This window comes from Canis lupus, chromosome 24 (assembly GCF_011100685.1).
Source record: "Canis lupus familiaris isolate Mischka breed German Shepherd chromosome 24, alternate assembly UU_Cfam_GSD_1.0, whole genome shotgun sequence".
NCBI lineage: Eukaryota > Metazoa > Chordata > Mammalia > Carnivora > Canidae > Canis > Canis lupus.
In genome coordinates, this window is record NC_049245.1 from 24,593,811 (window position 1) to 24,611,021 (window position 17,211).

General features: G+C 38.7%; 1 protein-coding gene and 1 pseudogene across 2 annotated transcripts in view; one reads left to right on the forward strand and one right to left on the reverse strand.

The window, feature by feature from the left end:
- The window catches only part of TRPC4AP (transient receptor potential cation channel subfamily C member 4 associated protein), a 69,057-nt gene that overhangs the window by 39,404 nt on the left and 12,442 nt on the right, over window positions 1–17,211 (reverse strand). For both annotated transcript variants that reach the window (XM_038572091.1, XM_038572089.1), the window contains exons 2-6: window positions 16,219–16,347; window positions 12,815–12,931; window positions 6,241–6,298; window positions 3,951–4,006; window positions 1,401–1,529 (exon numbers count right to left, since the gene is read on the reverse strand). In XM_038572091.1, coding sequence (XP_038428019.1) covers window positions 1,401–1,529; window positions 3,951–4,006; window positions 6,241–6,298; window positions 12,815–12,931; window positions 16,219–16,347 — 489 coding nt within the window. The remainder of the gene's footprint in view (window positions 1–1,400; window positions 1,530–3,950; window positions 4,007–6,240; window positions 6,299–12,814; window positions 12,932–16,218; window positions 16,348–17,211) is intronic.
- Window positions 4,773–5,434, forward strand: LOC119877497 (annotated as a pseudogene).

The following is a 17,211-nucleotide window of genomic DNA, read 5'->3' on the forward strand; positions in this document are numbered from 1 at the left end:
TTTCATCAGAGGGTACAAAGGATCTGTCTGGGACCTGCACACATCTCCAGTGTGTTCCTATAGACAATGGGCCACTTGTGCATCTTCTGCTTGTGCATGACAGGCAGGGCCTGGGGAAAATGCAGCAGAAAGACAGAAATGAAAGCTGGGATAACCACAATGCACGTCGGTAGCCTTTCCCCTGCAACAGCAACTCTTAAGAGGCTGCTCCTGCCTCCTCAGTAGTAAGAGGAAGAAATCTGCCAGCCTGCAACCAACAGAGCAGTGGAACTAAGACTGGGGAAGTAAAGTAAGCTCCACATCTTCACAAGCATTGCTCAAAAATGTAATTTAGTGATTATCTAACAGAGGTCTATAGATGTGGTTTTTTGGGGTAAGTTCTTGATGATAATTTTTTAATTTAGTGTTTCATTTCAATCACAGTTTTTTGTTTTGTTTTTCATTTTTCTTTCTTTTTTTCTTTTGTAAGTAAGCTCTTCACCCAACATGGGGCTTGAACTCACGACCCTAAGATCAAGAATCACATGCTCTGCTGAGCCAGCCAGGTGCCCTTTTTGTTTTTGTTGTTGTTGTTTTTAAAGCATATTATGGATCTTTTGAATGTCCACCTTACAACCAAATGGCAGGATGTCAGTGTTCACATCTGCGTCCTCTATGCTGGTATCAATTAAACTATAACTGTTGAAGACTAATAAGAATAAACAGAAGTGGACTTAATAAGTGAAAGTCAAACATCACCACCCAGGAATACATATCCTAAAGAATGAACGTTTCACAGCATTCAAGTATCGAAAACTGGTAAGAAAATGGAGTCATCACATAGCATATAACAATTTAAGTATGCTACAAAGATCTTGCATCAAAATAATTAGTGAGGGGCAATCTGACTTTGGCAAAGTAATGTTAGTCATCACATTAAATTCACAAAGTCAATCTGAGCTTTTGAGTCTTATCATTATTTTGATTTCAATTTACATACTTGTTTAAGTTTTATTGTCATTTAAAACCCATTAGAAGGAGGAATATAACCTAGTTTTGTACTTGAATATATTAAGTAAATAGAAAAAAGTTAATACTAGGAATATGGAAGAATGTTGTTTTAAAAGAGCTCTGTGTGATCCCTGGGTGGCGCAGCGGTTTGGCGCCTGCCTTTGGCCCAGGGCGCGATCCTGGAGACCCGGGATCGAATCCCACATCAGGCTCCCGGTGCATGGAGCCTGCTTCTCCCTCTGCCTGTGTCTCTGCCTCTCTCTCTCTCTGTGACTGTCATAAATAAATAAAAATTTAAAAAATAAATAAATAAATAAAAGAGCTCTGTAGATCATTCAGGTTTGAGAATCCCAATTGTCTGAGACATCCTCCACTGTCTGGTCATCCACCTGCTGGAAAACATAGCTCACCTTTTTAACACCCAAAATATCTTCAATGAGGGTTGCTGTTTGTAAGAACGTTTTCTTACTCGTCATCAATGTAAACAGGAAGATTACAAAGTCATTCTTCTCTGCCAAACGCTTTGTAACTCCTTCCGTCTATCACAAGAAAAAAGGAGAGAAAAGGCAGAATAGGTTATAATCACAAAATAAAACATGAAAAGCAAGGTATTCCCCCTTCTAGACATTGGAAAAGCAAGTCCAAGCTACAACAGGAACTCTTGGCAGAGGCCTTAAATCACTAAAACATTGTGTGCAAATGAATGGGGGTGGGTGGGTCATGGTTGGTTCATCATAGGTTCTTGACCTAATGTCTGCCTAGTAACTAAATGAGAAGCTACAAACTAGCACCCAGTAGGCCAAGTTTTATTTGGTCAGCAGTATGTTTTAAATTTGGAATGTAAATGTCTTCAGGCAGGTCATGCCTACTCCAGGTTAGCCACAATTCGCACAAGTTTCCACCCCCAAACAGGCACCATTCAGACATTTCTTGGTTTCTGCCTACTCCCTGGAATTAAGCCAGATCAGCACAGAGTTGAACCATATTATTCTATGTTCTTCCAATTTTTGTTTCCTTTACTTTTTTTTTTTTAATGAACTGTGTTTTGATGGAATATTGCTAATTAACATTAGGTACCATTAACGAACAGCCTCATAAACTAATGGCTATATGGAAGTTGCCAATGATGGGAGTATTTATATCATACATAGGTCATCTTTTAAAAGAAGGACAAGTTCTTACTGACCTTAGTTGCAAGAATAGTTGTGTGTTAGCTGAACAATTAGTTTACTTTTATCTTCTAGGTCTGTCCATGCCTTTCTGCCTGCTAGCTACCCGTGGCTACTGAGCACCTGAATTGTGGCTAGTCTGAACTGAGATGTGCTCTACATGTAAGAAACAGAGTGGATTTTGAAAGCTTAGTACAAAAAAGTAAGGTAAATATCCCATTAATAATTACATTGTTCACATGTTGGAATAGCCTTGATATACTATAATAAATAAAATATATTATTAAAATTAACTTATTTCTTCCTACTTCTTTTCTTTCTAAAAAAAAATGTGGCTATAAGAAAATTTAATCTAAGTAGGCTCATGCTGTATTTCTGTTGTGCTGTGTTGTTAAAAGATGCTGAATTGCGTTAAGTGTTGAAACTTATTTCCCGGGATCCCTGGGTGGCTCAGCAGTTTGGCGCCTGCCTTTGGCCCAGGGCGCGATCCTGGAGACCCGGGATCGAATCCCACATCGGGCTCCCGGTGCATGAAGCCTGCTTCTCCCTCTGCCTGTGTCTCTGCCTCTCTCTCTCTCTCTCTGTGACTATCATAAATAAATAAAAATTAAAAAAAAATTTTTTTTTAAAAAGAAAAAAAATGAAACTTATTTCTCTATTTGTGTTGGCCAATAAGTTTATTTTTTTATTTTTTATTTTTTATTTTTTATTTTTTTTGGCCAATAAGTTTATTTTTATTTTATTTATTTATTTATTTATTTTTTGGCCAATAAGTTTAAACCCAAATTTGTGCCCCATTCATACTACAGATGATTTCATGGTCAGCCCAATTCCTGCATACATGTTATACCCTCACCTTGTTCTACACTTTTCTTTCTTCTACTTATAAATTTATGATTTATGATATTGGTAGATTTTACATATTACTACAAGAACACCTGAAATCTCTTTCTGAATGATGCAAGAAATGACATGGAATTAAATGTTCCATTGTATTTTCATAACATACAGGTTTCACTTCTATAGGATCACTTGTTTCATTCTGGCGTGTATTATGATTCACTGCTTACACGTTACCACATAAGTTCCTAAAAGACAGGTACTGTGTTTTACAAAAACTAGCACCTGTATATTGCTTTACAAAGTGCTGTCACATCTATCATCTCACTTAGTCCTCACAACAAGCCTACAATGTTAATAAGATTACTAACTGCATTCTACAGATAAGAAACTAAAGCTCAGAGAGGTGAATTAATAAGTACTGAGCCAGGAGCCAGAACTCCAAACCCAGTTCTAGCACTAAGTGCTAGGCTTTTTCCTTTCTACCAAATTGCTTCTTTTATTCACCATTCTTTCCTTCTCAGGGGTCAAACAAGCAGAGTTTCCTGCTTAATACACTGGTGGGGCTTCTAGTTCTGGTTTTATTTTGTAACAAGGAAAATGAAGGAATGGAAATAAATAATGGAATTAAAAGGAACCTTAAAGGTTACACATACTCTTCCAGTGTATGTATCGACTTGGTAAAGGATTGTTCAGTCTCTGCTTGGACACCTCCAGGGCTAAAGGAGATCACTACCTGCTGGAGCAGCCCTAACTCTTAACAATTTCTACGAAATTCTGCCTCCCTACAATTTCTACCTGTTGGTCCTGGTTCTTAGGCCCACATAAGTCCAATTCTTGCATGTCTGAGGATAGCTCTCATGTCCACCACCCCCACTTGAACTTTCCCCTCTCAAGCGCTGCAAATGTGGTGGGGACAAAAAAGGAGGCCCCAAGAACAGGCGTACTTACACAGACACACGTATTATACAGGATGCTCAAACAATCCTTGGACATTTCATCACTTACTGAAAGTGAAAGGGGAATAATTGGTTATTTTTCTCACTGAAAAGATGGTTGTAATTAAATTTTTGAACCTAAGAACTGTTCCTCACAATCTCCTCCAAGATGATTATCTTCCTTTTAGTATACCTCTATCAAAGAGGTGTACTAAATCTTGTTTACCAAAGATTTTCAGGATGCCTATCAGAACCTACAAACCAATTTGTATACGGACTTTGGGTTTGATGCAGTAGCCATTTTCTTCTTAAGCTCCACAGTCTTCATACTTTGAACCTACTGTGGTGTCATCTTTTAATAGCCATGATACATTTCCAAAAGCAGAAATGTTAGAATCCAAAGTATAAACTTCCTGATTGCACGTTATAAATTTCCACTGGTGGTTCTACTAGCAGCAAACAAGGGTATCACTTTTACTAAAGACTCACAAGTGTGTTTTTGTTTTCTTTTTTGTTATTTCTTTTGGGGAAATGGCTTTTAATGCCTGACCTACAAACTCCAACAAAGAACTAGCTACTTTTCTGTGAGCAGGAACAGGGGAATACAACAAAAAGGAAGTAATTTTTATGACCCCTCAGCCTGAAGAGAATAAAACTGAGTATGAATTATCAAAAGAGTGTTTTTGCTCGGCATTAGTTTTACTTTTAAAAGTTGTTTCCATTCATTCCAACACTGCCACAAACTCTAAAATGTTAGGTCTCCCTCTGAGAGGTCAATGGGCAGCCCTGCCAAGCCAGCTTGACCAGAAGGGTTATCTGGCATAATCTGGAGACAATGCAGATGTCCCATATCCCTTATCACTACCTTTCAACCTGTGGGGGCTTTTTGGTTTATCTCTTGACTTCAGAGCAGGTTGGAATACCAGATCAGTGTATCTCTGCATTTCTAGACCTTTCATTTTCAAAGGGAACTGCAATTTACTCATTCATCAAATATTTATTCAGCACCTACTCTAGAGCAAATGAAGAATACACAGTGGTTAGCAAAAGAAAAAAAGTCTCTAAACTTAATAGGAGGCAGAGAGAGTAAGTACACCAACAAGTATTTACAAGATGCTACTTGCTATCAGGGTAGACAGGGAACATGAAGAACCAATTTAGATAGAGTACAAAGCTGAGACATCGAAAGACAAATATGAATCTTCTTAACCAGTGCTGCACATACAAACGAGGTCTTATATAATATGTTTTGAGTTAAGGCAGGAATATTTTAAATTAAACAAAAATATGTATTTTTCCATTTGCCTCGTTATACCCGAGGGACCAAGGTAGGTCCCCAGCAGCTCTCCTGGACCTATCATAGGAAGTCTGGCTAGGGTTCTCCTTCTTGCTGTATCTACTCAAACCGACACAGTCTGATTGGGAAACAGCCTCAGTATGGGCCACCAGTGTTTCTGTCAGTACTCGAAGGCCATAGGCTTCATCGAGTTGGATTAAGTGAACTTCTTTGAATAGGTCATCCAAGATACCTACCTTACCTGCAGATACCCAGGATACCTACCTTCATGCTAACTCCTTGTATTTACATAAAAATACTTCAATTAAAAAGATATGTATGTGATGTTTGTAGAAGGGTATTCATCAAATGTTAAAAGTGATCTCTGGCCTGTATGTATGTATTTTTGTGATCTCTGGCTTGTGCCAGAGTGCTCTTACTTTTTTTTCTTCTTTAAATACTGAATACCTAAAAATAATAACTGTAACAAGTATAAATTATAAAAAGGAATGAAAGAATAATGCCCATAGAACCATCATCCAGCTTAAGAAATAACATGCTACCAAAACACTTTGACTTTCTAATCTCTATCATTTTTGGTAATGACTAAACTTTTTACCAAGAGCACATATCACCTTTACCACAACAAAAAAATATATATATGCTTTTGAAAATAAAACAAATGATCTTACCAGATTATTCTTTACTCTCTCAATTAACTAAATAGGAAAAATAAGAATTTCCAGAGAAAACATAAAAGCTGGGCCCACAGACTATTAGGAACTACAAACATGCAATTTTTTTAGCCCAGTGGCTTTCATACTTTTTCATTTAAAGTCCCAGATCTATATCACTACCTAGTACAAAATGAAGAAAGCAAGCTGCTTAGTTGGGGGTGGAGAGCACATACTGCCACTGAATGAAAAGCAGACCACCACTGTAGAGCTAGGAGGGGAAAGAAGCCCCCGGAACCACATCACATCTGCAAGCTGGGAAGTGAGGACCAGTGGCTCACAAGTATACTTACTTTTCAGTTTCTGTCCCCGGATAGAGATTGTAGGCCTCATAAGAATTTCTACAAGGAGCTACATATTTGAAAAAGAAAAAAAATTTTCAATAAAAATCTGCAAAATTAAGTCCAAGCACAACTTATAAAACAACCTTTGCCATGATGACTGACAGCCTATGTATCTGTCACAGTACTAAAAGACCCTCTTGTTCCCAACATGGCCAGAAGGCAGTGAGGCTCGTGGGAATGAGCACTATACCAAGGGTCAGGAAACCAGTCACAGCTCAGCCACCTAGTCCTCATGTCATCTTGAGAAAGTCAATGTCCCTCCATGGCCTCAGCTTTCTCATTTTAAAAAATAAGCACGTTAAACTAGGTAATTTCTGGGATCCAATGTGGCTTTAATTTTTAAAAACTATAGAACATTATCACTATGATTCCTCTTTTGCTTAAAGAACATTTGTGTTATTTTACAGACATAGGTTAATAAAACAGAATTTCAAAAAATATACCATAAACTGTTAATACGAATTTCTATGGGGGATGGGGCTGATATGCATTCATTTTTCATTTTATATACTTTTAACACAACACGTAGTTTTTGCTGCTTAAACTCTTAAAATAAACATACACTTAAAAACCCATTCTGTTGAGACAAGGACAATTTATTACAAAGAAGATCAATCCAGTAGGAACAATGATAAACATACACATCTAACAAGAGAGCCTTAAAATACATGAAGCAAAGCTGACAGAACTAAAGTAAACAGACAATTTAAAAATAACCGAACACTTTAATATCCCACCTACAATAATGGACAATTACACATCACCAAAGAAATAGGAAGACTTGAACATTATAAACCAACAAACTCTAACAGACATCTGTAGGGCATTTTGCCTCGTAACAGAATACATATTCAACTCAAGCACACGTGGAACATTCTCCAGAATAAATCCTATATTAGATCAAAAAACAAGCCTCAATAAATTAAAAGGACTGAAATTACCAAAGCATATTCTCTGACCGCAATGAAATCAAATTAAAAATAACAGAAAGAAACTTGGGAAATTTACCAATGTGGAAAATAAAAAAAGATCCTTATTAATAAATGAGTCAAAGGAGAAATCACAAAGAAAACTGGAGAATAGTTTGAGAGAGATGAATACAGTAGAACTTAGAGCTAAGGCAGTGTTTAGAGGGAAATTTATAGTTTTAAGTACCTATTTTTTAAAAAAATAAAAAACAAGAATTATCTCAAACCAATAACCTAATCATCCACATCAAGACACTGGAAAAAAATGTACAAACCCAAAGCAAGCAGAAGAAGAAAAAATAAGGATTTGAGTAAAAACTAATTTAGTAAAGAACAGAAAATAGGGGCAGCCCGGGTGGCTCAGCAGTTTAGGGCCGCCTTCGGCCCAGGCGTGATCCTGGAGACCTGGGATCAAATCCCGTGTTGGGCTCCCTGCATGGAGTCTGCTTCTCCCTCTGCCTGTGTCTCTGCCCACCCCCCTCTGTGAGTGTGTGTGTCTCTCATGAATAAATAAATAAAATCTTTTAAAAAAATAGAAAATAAAAGAGAAAATCAACTATATCACCACCGACCTTATAGAGAAAATTATCTTCCTTCTGATGGGACACTTTTAACTACTATATATATGAAGCCACACTAAGCATCTTCGTATACAAAGTTTCATCTCATTTTGACTTACGTCTTTATGAGAGATTTATAGAAAGGTAAACGAGGCAAAATGGGTAATGATCTTTAAGGTTTAAGGCATACTACACAGTTTTCAAGAGATGCCCCACTTCTCACAATCATCAAAAGGTGTAAGATGCTCAACTGTATAGAATATAAATTCACTTCAAGTGAAAGATGAACTATGTCAAGGAATACATTAAAAGTCCTTGAACGCCAAGCTATGGATTACACCTGGCCCAGACATTTCATTTGGTCTACAACTACTGAAAAGCTGAGAGATTTTACTCAAGAATCTAGATTTCCCACGTCCCCCAGGGCAACAGCAATCCATAGTCATGAAAGAGTCATTTCTCCATAAACAGAGCCACACTCTCCACTTCTCCACAGTCCCCGCAGGCATTTGATCTGATCATCTTACTTGGGCCTCCCTCGCTCCATTAAGTTACCTACTTGACCCTATAACGCATCTGACTTTATAAACTCTCAGATACACTTTTCATTGTCAGGTCAGGGTTGACAAAGGAGTGGCCTAACCAGCAGCACGCCCAATTATTCCAATTCAGCTGAGCTTTGGGCAGCATACTGAAGAGAAGGTTACTTTGGGGCCTTGCTAGTGACTGATGGAGTAAGAAATAAAGAGCCCTGTCTCAAAAATACTTTCAGGAGCAAGATGACAAGGGAGTTCAACAAGAACAAATGCACCCAAATTAAGGTAAGTGAAGGGCAAAAAGACCGAAGCAAAAGCTCCTAGTTATGAACAGACTGAAGTTCCTAGAGAAGCTAATCTTCTCCAAAGCAGACCAAAACTTCACAAAATCAGAAGCTTTGATGCAAAGTTGTCCATGACAGTCATCTGCAACAGAAAGTCACATTTTCACTGCCTACAGACATCAGGCCTGAGACCCACATTATTCTTTTTTCCTCCCATAAATATACTGGTTTCTATTAAATAACTTCCCTGATGAGCCATTCAGAGGTGAAGGGTCCCTCAAGCTGGCCATTAAGTATGCACTACAGGACCACTAGAGCTGTTGAGGAGAGGCAATGCTGAGCAACAATTGGGGAATAAAGGCTAAGGCTGATGCTCTGGGTGCAAATGTGTAACAATCTTTACTTTCACAACAAATGGCATCTTAAGGAAATGGTTTTTATTTATTTATTTATTTATTTATTTATCTATCTATTTATTTATTTATTTTTATATTTTATTTATTTATTCATAGAGACACACAGAGAGAGAGAGGCAGAGACACAGGCAGAGGGTGAAGCAGGCTCCACGCAAAGAGCCCGACATGGGACTCGATCCAGGGTCTCAAGGATCACGCCCTGGGCTGCAGGCGGAGCTAAACTGCTGCGCCACCGGGTCTGCCCAGGAAATGGTTTTTAAATTGCAATAAAACATGACACCCACCGCAGAGTATAAACAATAAGCGTACAACTCCGGGTTTTACAAAGTGATCATTCCTGTACAGTCACCACCCAGATCAGGATACAAAATGACCATTAACACCCAAGGAGTAAGGACAGATATCTGGGGGGAAAATGTAGGATCCCAGGCCCTCATTCATTACATGGTGCAAAAATTTAAATGTATGTGATAAAAACTTTAAATATATTACAAAGAAATACAGACACAGTTTATAATCCAACAGAGGGAAAAGCAAGAAAAGCTTTGAAGCCATAAAAGGAAAGACCAAGCAATCTGATAACTTAAAAAGTAAATCCCTCTACATTTAGAAGTACCATAAGTTAAATTCATAACCATAGGTTAATTTCATTTCTCAAATCTGGGGAGAAAAATACAACACATATAACAAAGGACCTTTAAGAATGAGTAATTACAAAGTGCTACCATCTAAGTGTTTGTGTCCTCCCAAAATTCATGTTAAATTCTAATGCCAAATGTGGTATCGTTAGGAGGTGGGGGGTCTTTGGAAGCTGATTAGGTTAGGAGGGCAGTGCCCATATAAATAGGATTATGTCCTTCTAAAAGAGGCTCCTGAGAGATTCCTAGCCCCTCCTACTACACTGAGGACACAGGGAGAGGCTGGCAATCTGCAACCTGGAAGAAGGCCTTCACTAGACACCAAATCTGCCAGTGTCATGATCATGGATTCCCAGCCTCCAGAACTATAAGAAATAGATTTTTATTGCTTATAAGTTACCCAGTCTATGACAGTCTGTTATGGCAGCCCAAACAACTAAGAAAATCAGTAAAAGAAAGACCCAATAATCAAACAGAAAAGGATATAAAAGCTACTAAGAGATAACTGGCATAAAAAGAACAAGTTATAAACACATGAAAAGATATTCAATCCCACTCATAGAAGAATGCAAATTTTAAAAACTATGAAGAGACTATATAAAGTACTCTCAGAATGAATAAGACAATCCAACTAAAAAATGGGAAAAGGAGAGGCGCCTGAGTGGCTCATTCAGTTAAGTGAGTTTAATGGCTAACTCTTGATTTTGGCTCAGGTCATGCATGATCTCAGGGTTGTGAAATCAAGCTGTGTGTCAGGCCCCGCGCTCAGCAGGGGTCTGCATTAAGTCTCTCCCTCTACCCCTCCCCAACCACCACGTGGTACATGGTACAGCACTCTCTACAATAAACAAATCTTTTTAAAGGAAAATGGGAAAAGGAGATAGATATTTTCCAAGGAAGACATACAGATGACTTATAAGCACATAAAAAGATGCTCAACAGCATTAACCATCAAGACAATCCGTATCAAAAGAACAGTGAGAGGGACGCCTGAGTGACTCAGTGGCTGAGCGCCTGCCTTCGGCTCAGGGTGTAATCCCGGGGTCCTGGAATGGAGCCCTGCCTCAGGCTCCCCGCAGGGAGCATGCTTCTCCCTCTGTCTATATCTCTGCCTCTCTGTGTGTCTCTCATGAATAAATAATCTTAAAAAAAAAAAAAAAAAAAGAACAGTGAGATACCACTTCACACCCATCAGGATGACTATAATAAAAAACAGATAATAACAGATGTTGACAAGGATATGGAAAAGTCAGAACCCTCATACACCATAAGTGGGCATGTAAAATGGTGCAGCTGTTTTGGAAAACAGTCTAAAAGGTCTTCAAAAAGATTAAACTTAAGAGTTACCATGTGCCCCCGCAAACCCACTTCCAGGTATACACCCCAAATTAATAAAAACATGTGTCCACACAGAAGTGGGGTGTAAATGTTAAGAAAAGCATTTTTTTTTTAAGATTTTATTTTATTTATTCATGAGAGACACAGAAAGACAGAGACATAGGCAGAGGGAGAAGCAGGCTCCCTGCCAGGAGCCTGATGCAGGACTCAATCCCAGGATCCTAGAATCATGTCCTGAGCTGAAGGCAGATGCTCAACCACTGAACCACGCAGGCATTCCAAGAGCAACATTATTCTTAACAGCTAAAGGACAGAAGCACAAAAGTCCAAAAGTCCATCACCTGATAAACAGATATACAAAATGTGGTATATCCATACAATGGAATATTCTTCAGCCATAAAAGGAACAAAACACTGATACATGCTACAACATAGATGAACTTGAAAACAGTAAGCTAAGTAAAAGGAGTCAGTAACAGAAGACCACATATTACATGATTCCATTCAGATGAAACGTCCAGAATAGAGATATCTATAGAGATGGAAGTAGAATAAAAGCTGCCTATGATAGAGGTGTGTAGGGGAGTGATAGGTAAAACATACAGTTTTTCCTGGGGTGATAAAAATATCCTAAAATTGATTGTGGTAATGCTTGTGTGTATCTATGAATACACCAAAAACCACTGGATTGTAAACTTTAACTGGGTGGATTGTACAGTATGTGAACCATATCTCAATAAAGCTTAAGAAACTCTAGAAATAAAAAAAAAAAAAAAAAAAAGAAACTCTAGAAATACACTTTTTCTCATATCTACTTAATTAATATTTAAAATTTACTTAAAATGTACTATTTGGTAAAGGAAGCTGCTGGGGGCTGGTAATGTTCCATTTCATGATTTGAGTGCTAGTGACAAAGATGAACTTATTTGGTGATAATTACTGGTGTACTCTTCTGGTAAGCAAGACTTAGATAATACAGTCCATAAAAACACACATATATACATGGTGTTGGTGATGATGTGGATTAACAGACACTATTACACTTTGTTACTGGAGATATAAGCCGATAAAACTTCCCAGGTATATAATCAACGAGTTTATAAACAATAAAGCACACATATATTTTGATCCCATAGGTATATAGTCCCATGCACAAAAACATTTACTGCAACCTCGTTGTAAAAGGAAAGGTGTGAGAAAACTCTAAATGCCCATCAATTGGGGCCTGGGTAAATAGACTACAGTATAATTATGCCAGAGAATACTATACAGCTATTTAAAATAATGAGGCAGATTTATAAATACTGAATCTATCCCCAAGCTAGAGAACTACACAGAAAGAGCAAGGTACAGAGTAGTATATCTGTATATAGGGAACGACACCTTTATGTGGGTAGAAAAATGTAAGGTGAGGACAGTGGGGGTTATTTACACATACACACACATACACACACACGCATGCACGCACGCTAAAACAGAACATCTCTGGAGGGACACAGAAAAACTTGAAATCGTAGCTGCCTCTGAAGAAGGGGTGGGAGAAGTAGGAGACACACTTTTTACTTTGAGCCTTAAAAAAAGAAAAAAGGTGGATATATTATCAACTCAAATAAATCATTCTTCTAATGTAAAAGCTATGGTGCTTCAACACAAGTGAGTGTCCCTGAGCATCTAAAGATTAAAATTCTGAAGTGTTTGCTATAAATTCTGCAATGTCTCCTTTCTCTAATTTCAAGAGTTAAATACTCAAGCCATTAAACAGTAGTAATAATGAACTACTTACATCAACACCTCCAAACAGGTCAAAAATATAAGTATTTGGATAAGTGGTTTCTTGGGTAAGTTTCCTCTCTTCAGTAACAAATGCCATAGCCTCCATGGAGAGAAGAGGAGAAATTTCCTAGTTCAAAAAAAGTATACAAAGAGACTTTCAGTTTTAGTATTCAAGAGGAACCACACACCAAAACGTTGGTTTGCATTTTAGTCACAACCTGAATGCCCACGAGCCCAAAGATAGCCCCCAATGAACCACTGTAGAAAAAAATAATCTTACAAAAAAGCTAGTATGATGGTCAAAATTTTAATTTTAATAGTAACAATAATTTAATACTTACTATGTACCAGGTATGGTTCTAAGTACTTCATGTATGATCTCTTTTAATCCTCACAAACCTATGAGATAACAGTAATTTATCATCCTAATTTTACAGATAAGCAAACTGAGATAAAAAGCTGTCAAGGTCACACAGCTGGTAAGTGACAGAGTTAGGATTTAAATCTAAGATATCTGGCTCCAGGGACGCCTGGGTGGTTCAGCGGTTGGGCCCCTGCCTTCGGCTCAGGTCGTGATCCTGGGATCCAGGATCCGGTCCCGCATCAGGCTCCCTGCAAGGAGCTTGCTTCTGCCTCTGCCTGTGTCTCTCCCTCTCTCTCTCAGTCTGTGTCTCTCATGAATAAATAATCAGAAAGAGAAAGAGAAAAGAGAAAAAAGAAAAAAGAAAAAAAAAGAAAAAAGCTCCAGAGTTTGAAGAAAAAAATAATTATATGGAGTGAAATAGGAGCTAGAGTGTGGGAAGAATCCAGGACGCTACTCATCATGCTCTCTCTTCAGGGACCTTGAGGGAAGATGGAACACAATAGGCTAGAGCAGTGGATCTCACACAATGGTGAACATCAGAATCACTTGAGGGACTTGTTAAAACCCAAACTGCTAAGTACCCCTTGCAGCATTTCTGATTTAATAGGTCTGGAGTGGGGCATTTATAACAACTCCCAAGTGATCCTGATACTGCTGGTCTAGGTACCACACATCAAGAAAAGCAGAACTAGGGCAGCCCAGGTAGCTCAGCGGTTTAGTGCCGCCTTCAGCCTAGGGCGTGATCCTGGGGACGGACCTGGGATCGAGTCCCACATCGGGCTCCCTGAGTGGAGCCTGCTTCTCCTTCTGCCTGTGTCTCTGCCTCTTTCTCTCTCTGTGTGTCTCTCATGAATAAATAAATAAAATTAAAAAAAAAAAAAAGCAGAACTCTTGCAGACAACCTGTTATATGTTGGGCACTGGGCTTTTATACATTAGCCCATCTAATCCTTAAAGTAATTCAATGACGTGAGTATAGTTTTACCTATTTTATAGGTGACAAGTAAAATCACAAAGTTGCCCAGGCTCACGTAATTAGTGACTGAACTACTTACTAAAGATTGAACCACTTCCTCTGGGTCTCATTTTTCTCAACTATAAAACTAGGATGTAGGGCATCTGGGTGGCCCAGTCAGTTAAGTGTCAGTCTTCAGCTCAGGTCATGATCTCAGGGTCCTGGGATCGAGCCCTGCGTTGCACTTCCTGCTTGGCAAGGAGTCTGCTTTTCCCTTTCCCTCTGCCTTCCCCCCTGCTTGTACACGTGTTATCTCAAATAAATAAATAATCTTAAAAAAAAAAAAAACTGGGATGTAATTTCTGCTAGCAACATGGTACAGTGGAAGCTGGTCTTAGGAGTAAGACAAATCTGGGCTCATCATGTAACAGCCACAGGCTTTGAGTGAGTTATTGCTGAGACTGTTCTTTCAACTGAAAAAGGGAACTGTAGAAGACTTCTGAATTTGCCTGCCCACTATCTCTTTTTCTCCAAGTAAAAGTCCCATTTCCTTGGGAGAAGAGGCCTCTCCCCACTTTCCACAGAGTTGTGTGAGGGCTGCCACCAAGCACCTCAGTGCTAGCCCCAGGAGCAGGTGATCAGGCCTAGTCAATAGTCTCTCATCCCCCTCACGTTTGGTGGCTGACCCAAGTTGTAGAAACGTCACCCTAGAATTATAATCATGTGGAGGAACATGAGGCCACACATGATGTCAAAATAAGAAATGAACAGCTTAATCCTGTTGAGCCCCTGAATTCACACCTACGCTTTCCAGTTATGTGAACAATAAAGGATCGTTTTTGCTAGTCTGAGTGGGTTACTGTCACTTGCAATCAAAAGTATTCTGGACTAAAACAAATATATCATGCATGTCATAGAGACTTAAATATCAAGAATTAAATATGCCTAGTCCACAGACTTCAAATAAGTAAGTGCTGGATGAATAAAGAAATAGTGACCACACTGCAAGCACTCACAAATGTTCATTTCTCTTCTACCCCATATTTCAGAAATTTTGCAGGAATCAAGTGTAATAATTTATAATTCCTTGCAAAGTGTTTTCAAAGAAATGTAAAAGACTACAATTATTTCTATCCCATTCAGACTTATAAGAATACAAAACATCTTTTTTTTTCAAAACATCTTTTTTTAATTAAACTTTTATTTGTAAATGATTTTCAAAAAAAAGGAAATGATTTTCAATTTACAGAAAAGTTGTACAGACAAAACATCTCTTCTTAAAGGTAAAGCTTATTTGCTGCCTACTATATTTTGGAATGACTTACATGGTATAATAATCAAAACTTTACCTCTGATGAACATTCTATGAAGTTTCATTATAATCAACTATAATTTGTATGGGTTTTAACTGTAGCTAGAACTGGTGATCTAATTCAAATTTGGACTCACCCCCCCAAAGCTAAAGTCTGGATACAGTAACTCTAGACCTACTGAACCAGATACCCCAGGTGGGTGCATGGGGCCCAGCACTCTGTTTTATCAAGCCTTCCAGGTGATACACACTCAAATTTTTTTTTAATAATAAATTTATTTTTTTATTGGTGTTCAATTTTCCCACACTCAAATTTTGAGACCAAGTGCCTTGGCATGTCTCTCTGCACTCTTCCATTTCTCTCCCAACTATCAATCCCAGTTCCTTTATCTTCTTATCCTGTTCATAATCGATCAACAACCACAAGGCCACTTCCTTAAACCTTTAGCAATATGGGGTTTTTTAAATCCTGCTCAAAAAAGAATGTCATCCCAATCCCAGCACCTAGTGTTGGCCTCCCAAATTAAGCAAGCACTGCCACAAAATAAGTGTAATAAAGTCCAGAAGGATATATACAGAGAACTTAATGGTGATTATCTCTGAGTGGCGGGATTATAGTGGAGTTTTGTTTTCTTCTTTGTACTTTTCCTGAACTTCCCAAATTTTCTACAGCTTACACATTAAAAACAGACTATTTTACAAAGTAGACTAAAGGAAAAAAAATAAGATATCTGTGTCACCCGGAGGCTTTGAATGCAGCCCTTCCAAGGCCCCTAAGAATTACCTTGAGGATGTTTTGGCACTCAATGAAGTCACTGTGGAGGTGGCTTGCTGCATACAGCTTCAGAAGCAGCTGAGGAATTCCACTCCATTTGGATTGTTTGTCCCTCTCTGCCAAAAATGTCTCCGTGAACTGTGAGTCAAAAGAAAAAAAGAAAAAGGAACATTTTACCGGCGACAAAAGAACTACTAGCATGCATGGCAAAGGAAAGCAGCTGCCTCCTAAACACACCCAGGACAAAAAATTCAAAGGTCTCTTTCTAGAAACTTTCAAAAGCTCAACAGCCTATAAGCTAAAAGCCCAACTCCTTGCCTGGTGACACAGCAGCCTTTATATTCTATCACCAACTCTCCTCTCGTTTCATCTCTTTCCCATGCACACTCCAGGCTCCAAATGCACCTATTCTCTATGTCTCTCTGCATGTGTTCTCCCTTGCCTAAAATGTTCTCTCCCTGTCTTTACCTGGAAAGCTCCTTCTTCAAAGTGTAAGCTACATAACCAGAAATTTTCCTTGTTGGGTCTTCTCCTCTCCCCCCACCCTTTTTCTCTTTTTTTTAAAGATTTTATTTGAGAGAGAGAGTGCATGCATACACGTATGCACACTAGGAGCAGAAGGGGAGGGAAGGGGAAAAAGTCTCAAGCAGACTCCATGCTGAGAGAGAAGCCCAACATGGAGTTCAATCCCATGATCCTGAGATCATGACCTGAGAGCCCCGAGATCAGGGCCTGAGCTGAATCCTCAACTGACTGAGCAACCTAGGAACCCCTCTCTTCTCTCCTTTCTAAGTGAATAAGTGCCCTCCTCTGGAGCCTTGTCTAACATTTTTCTTTTGTATCATAACTACTGATTGATTTATCCCCCTTCTCCTATAGACCACAAGCTCCTTCAGAGTAGGTACCAGGCTGTATTTATCATGCCCACCTTCTCTCTCTCAAAGAATGCCAGGCAGAGAACAGAGACTCAGTAAATGTTTGAAGGAATGAGCAATAACCTTC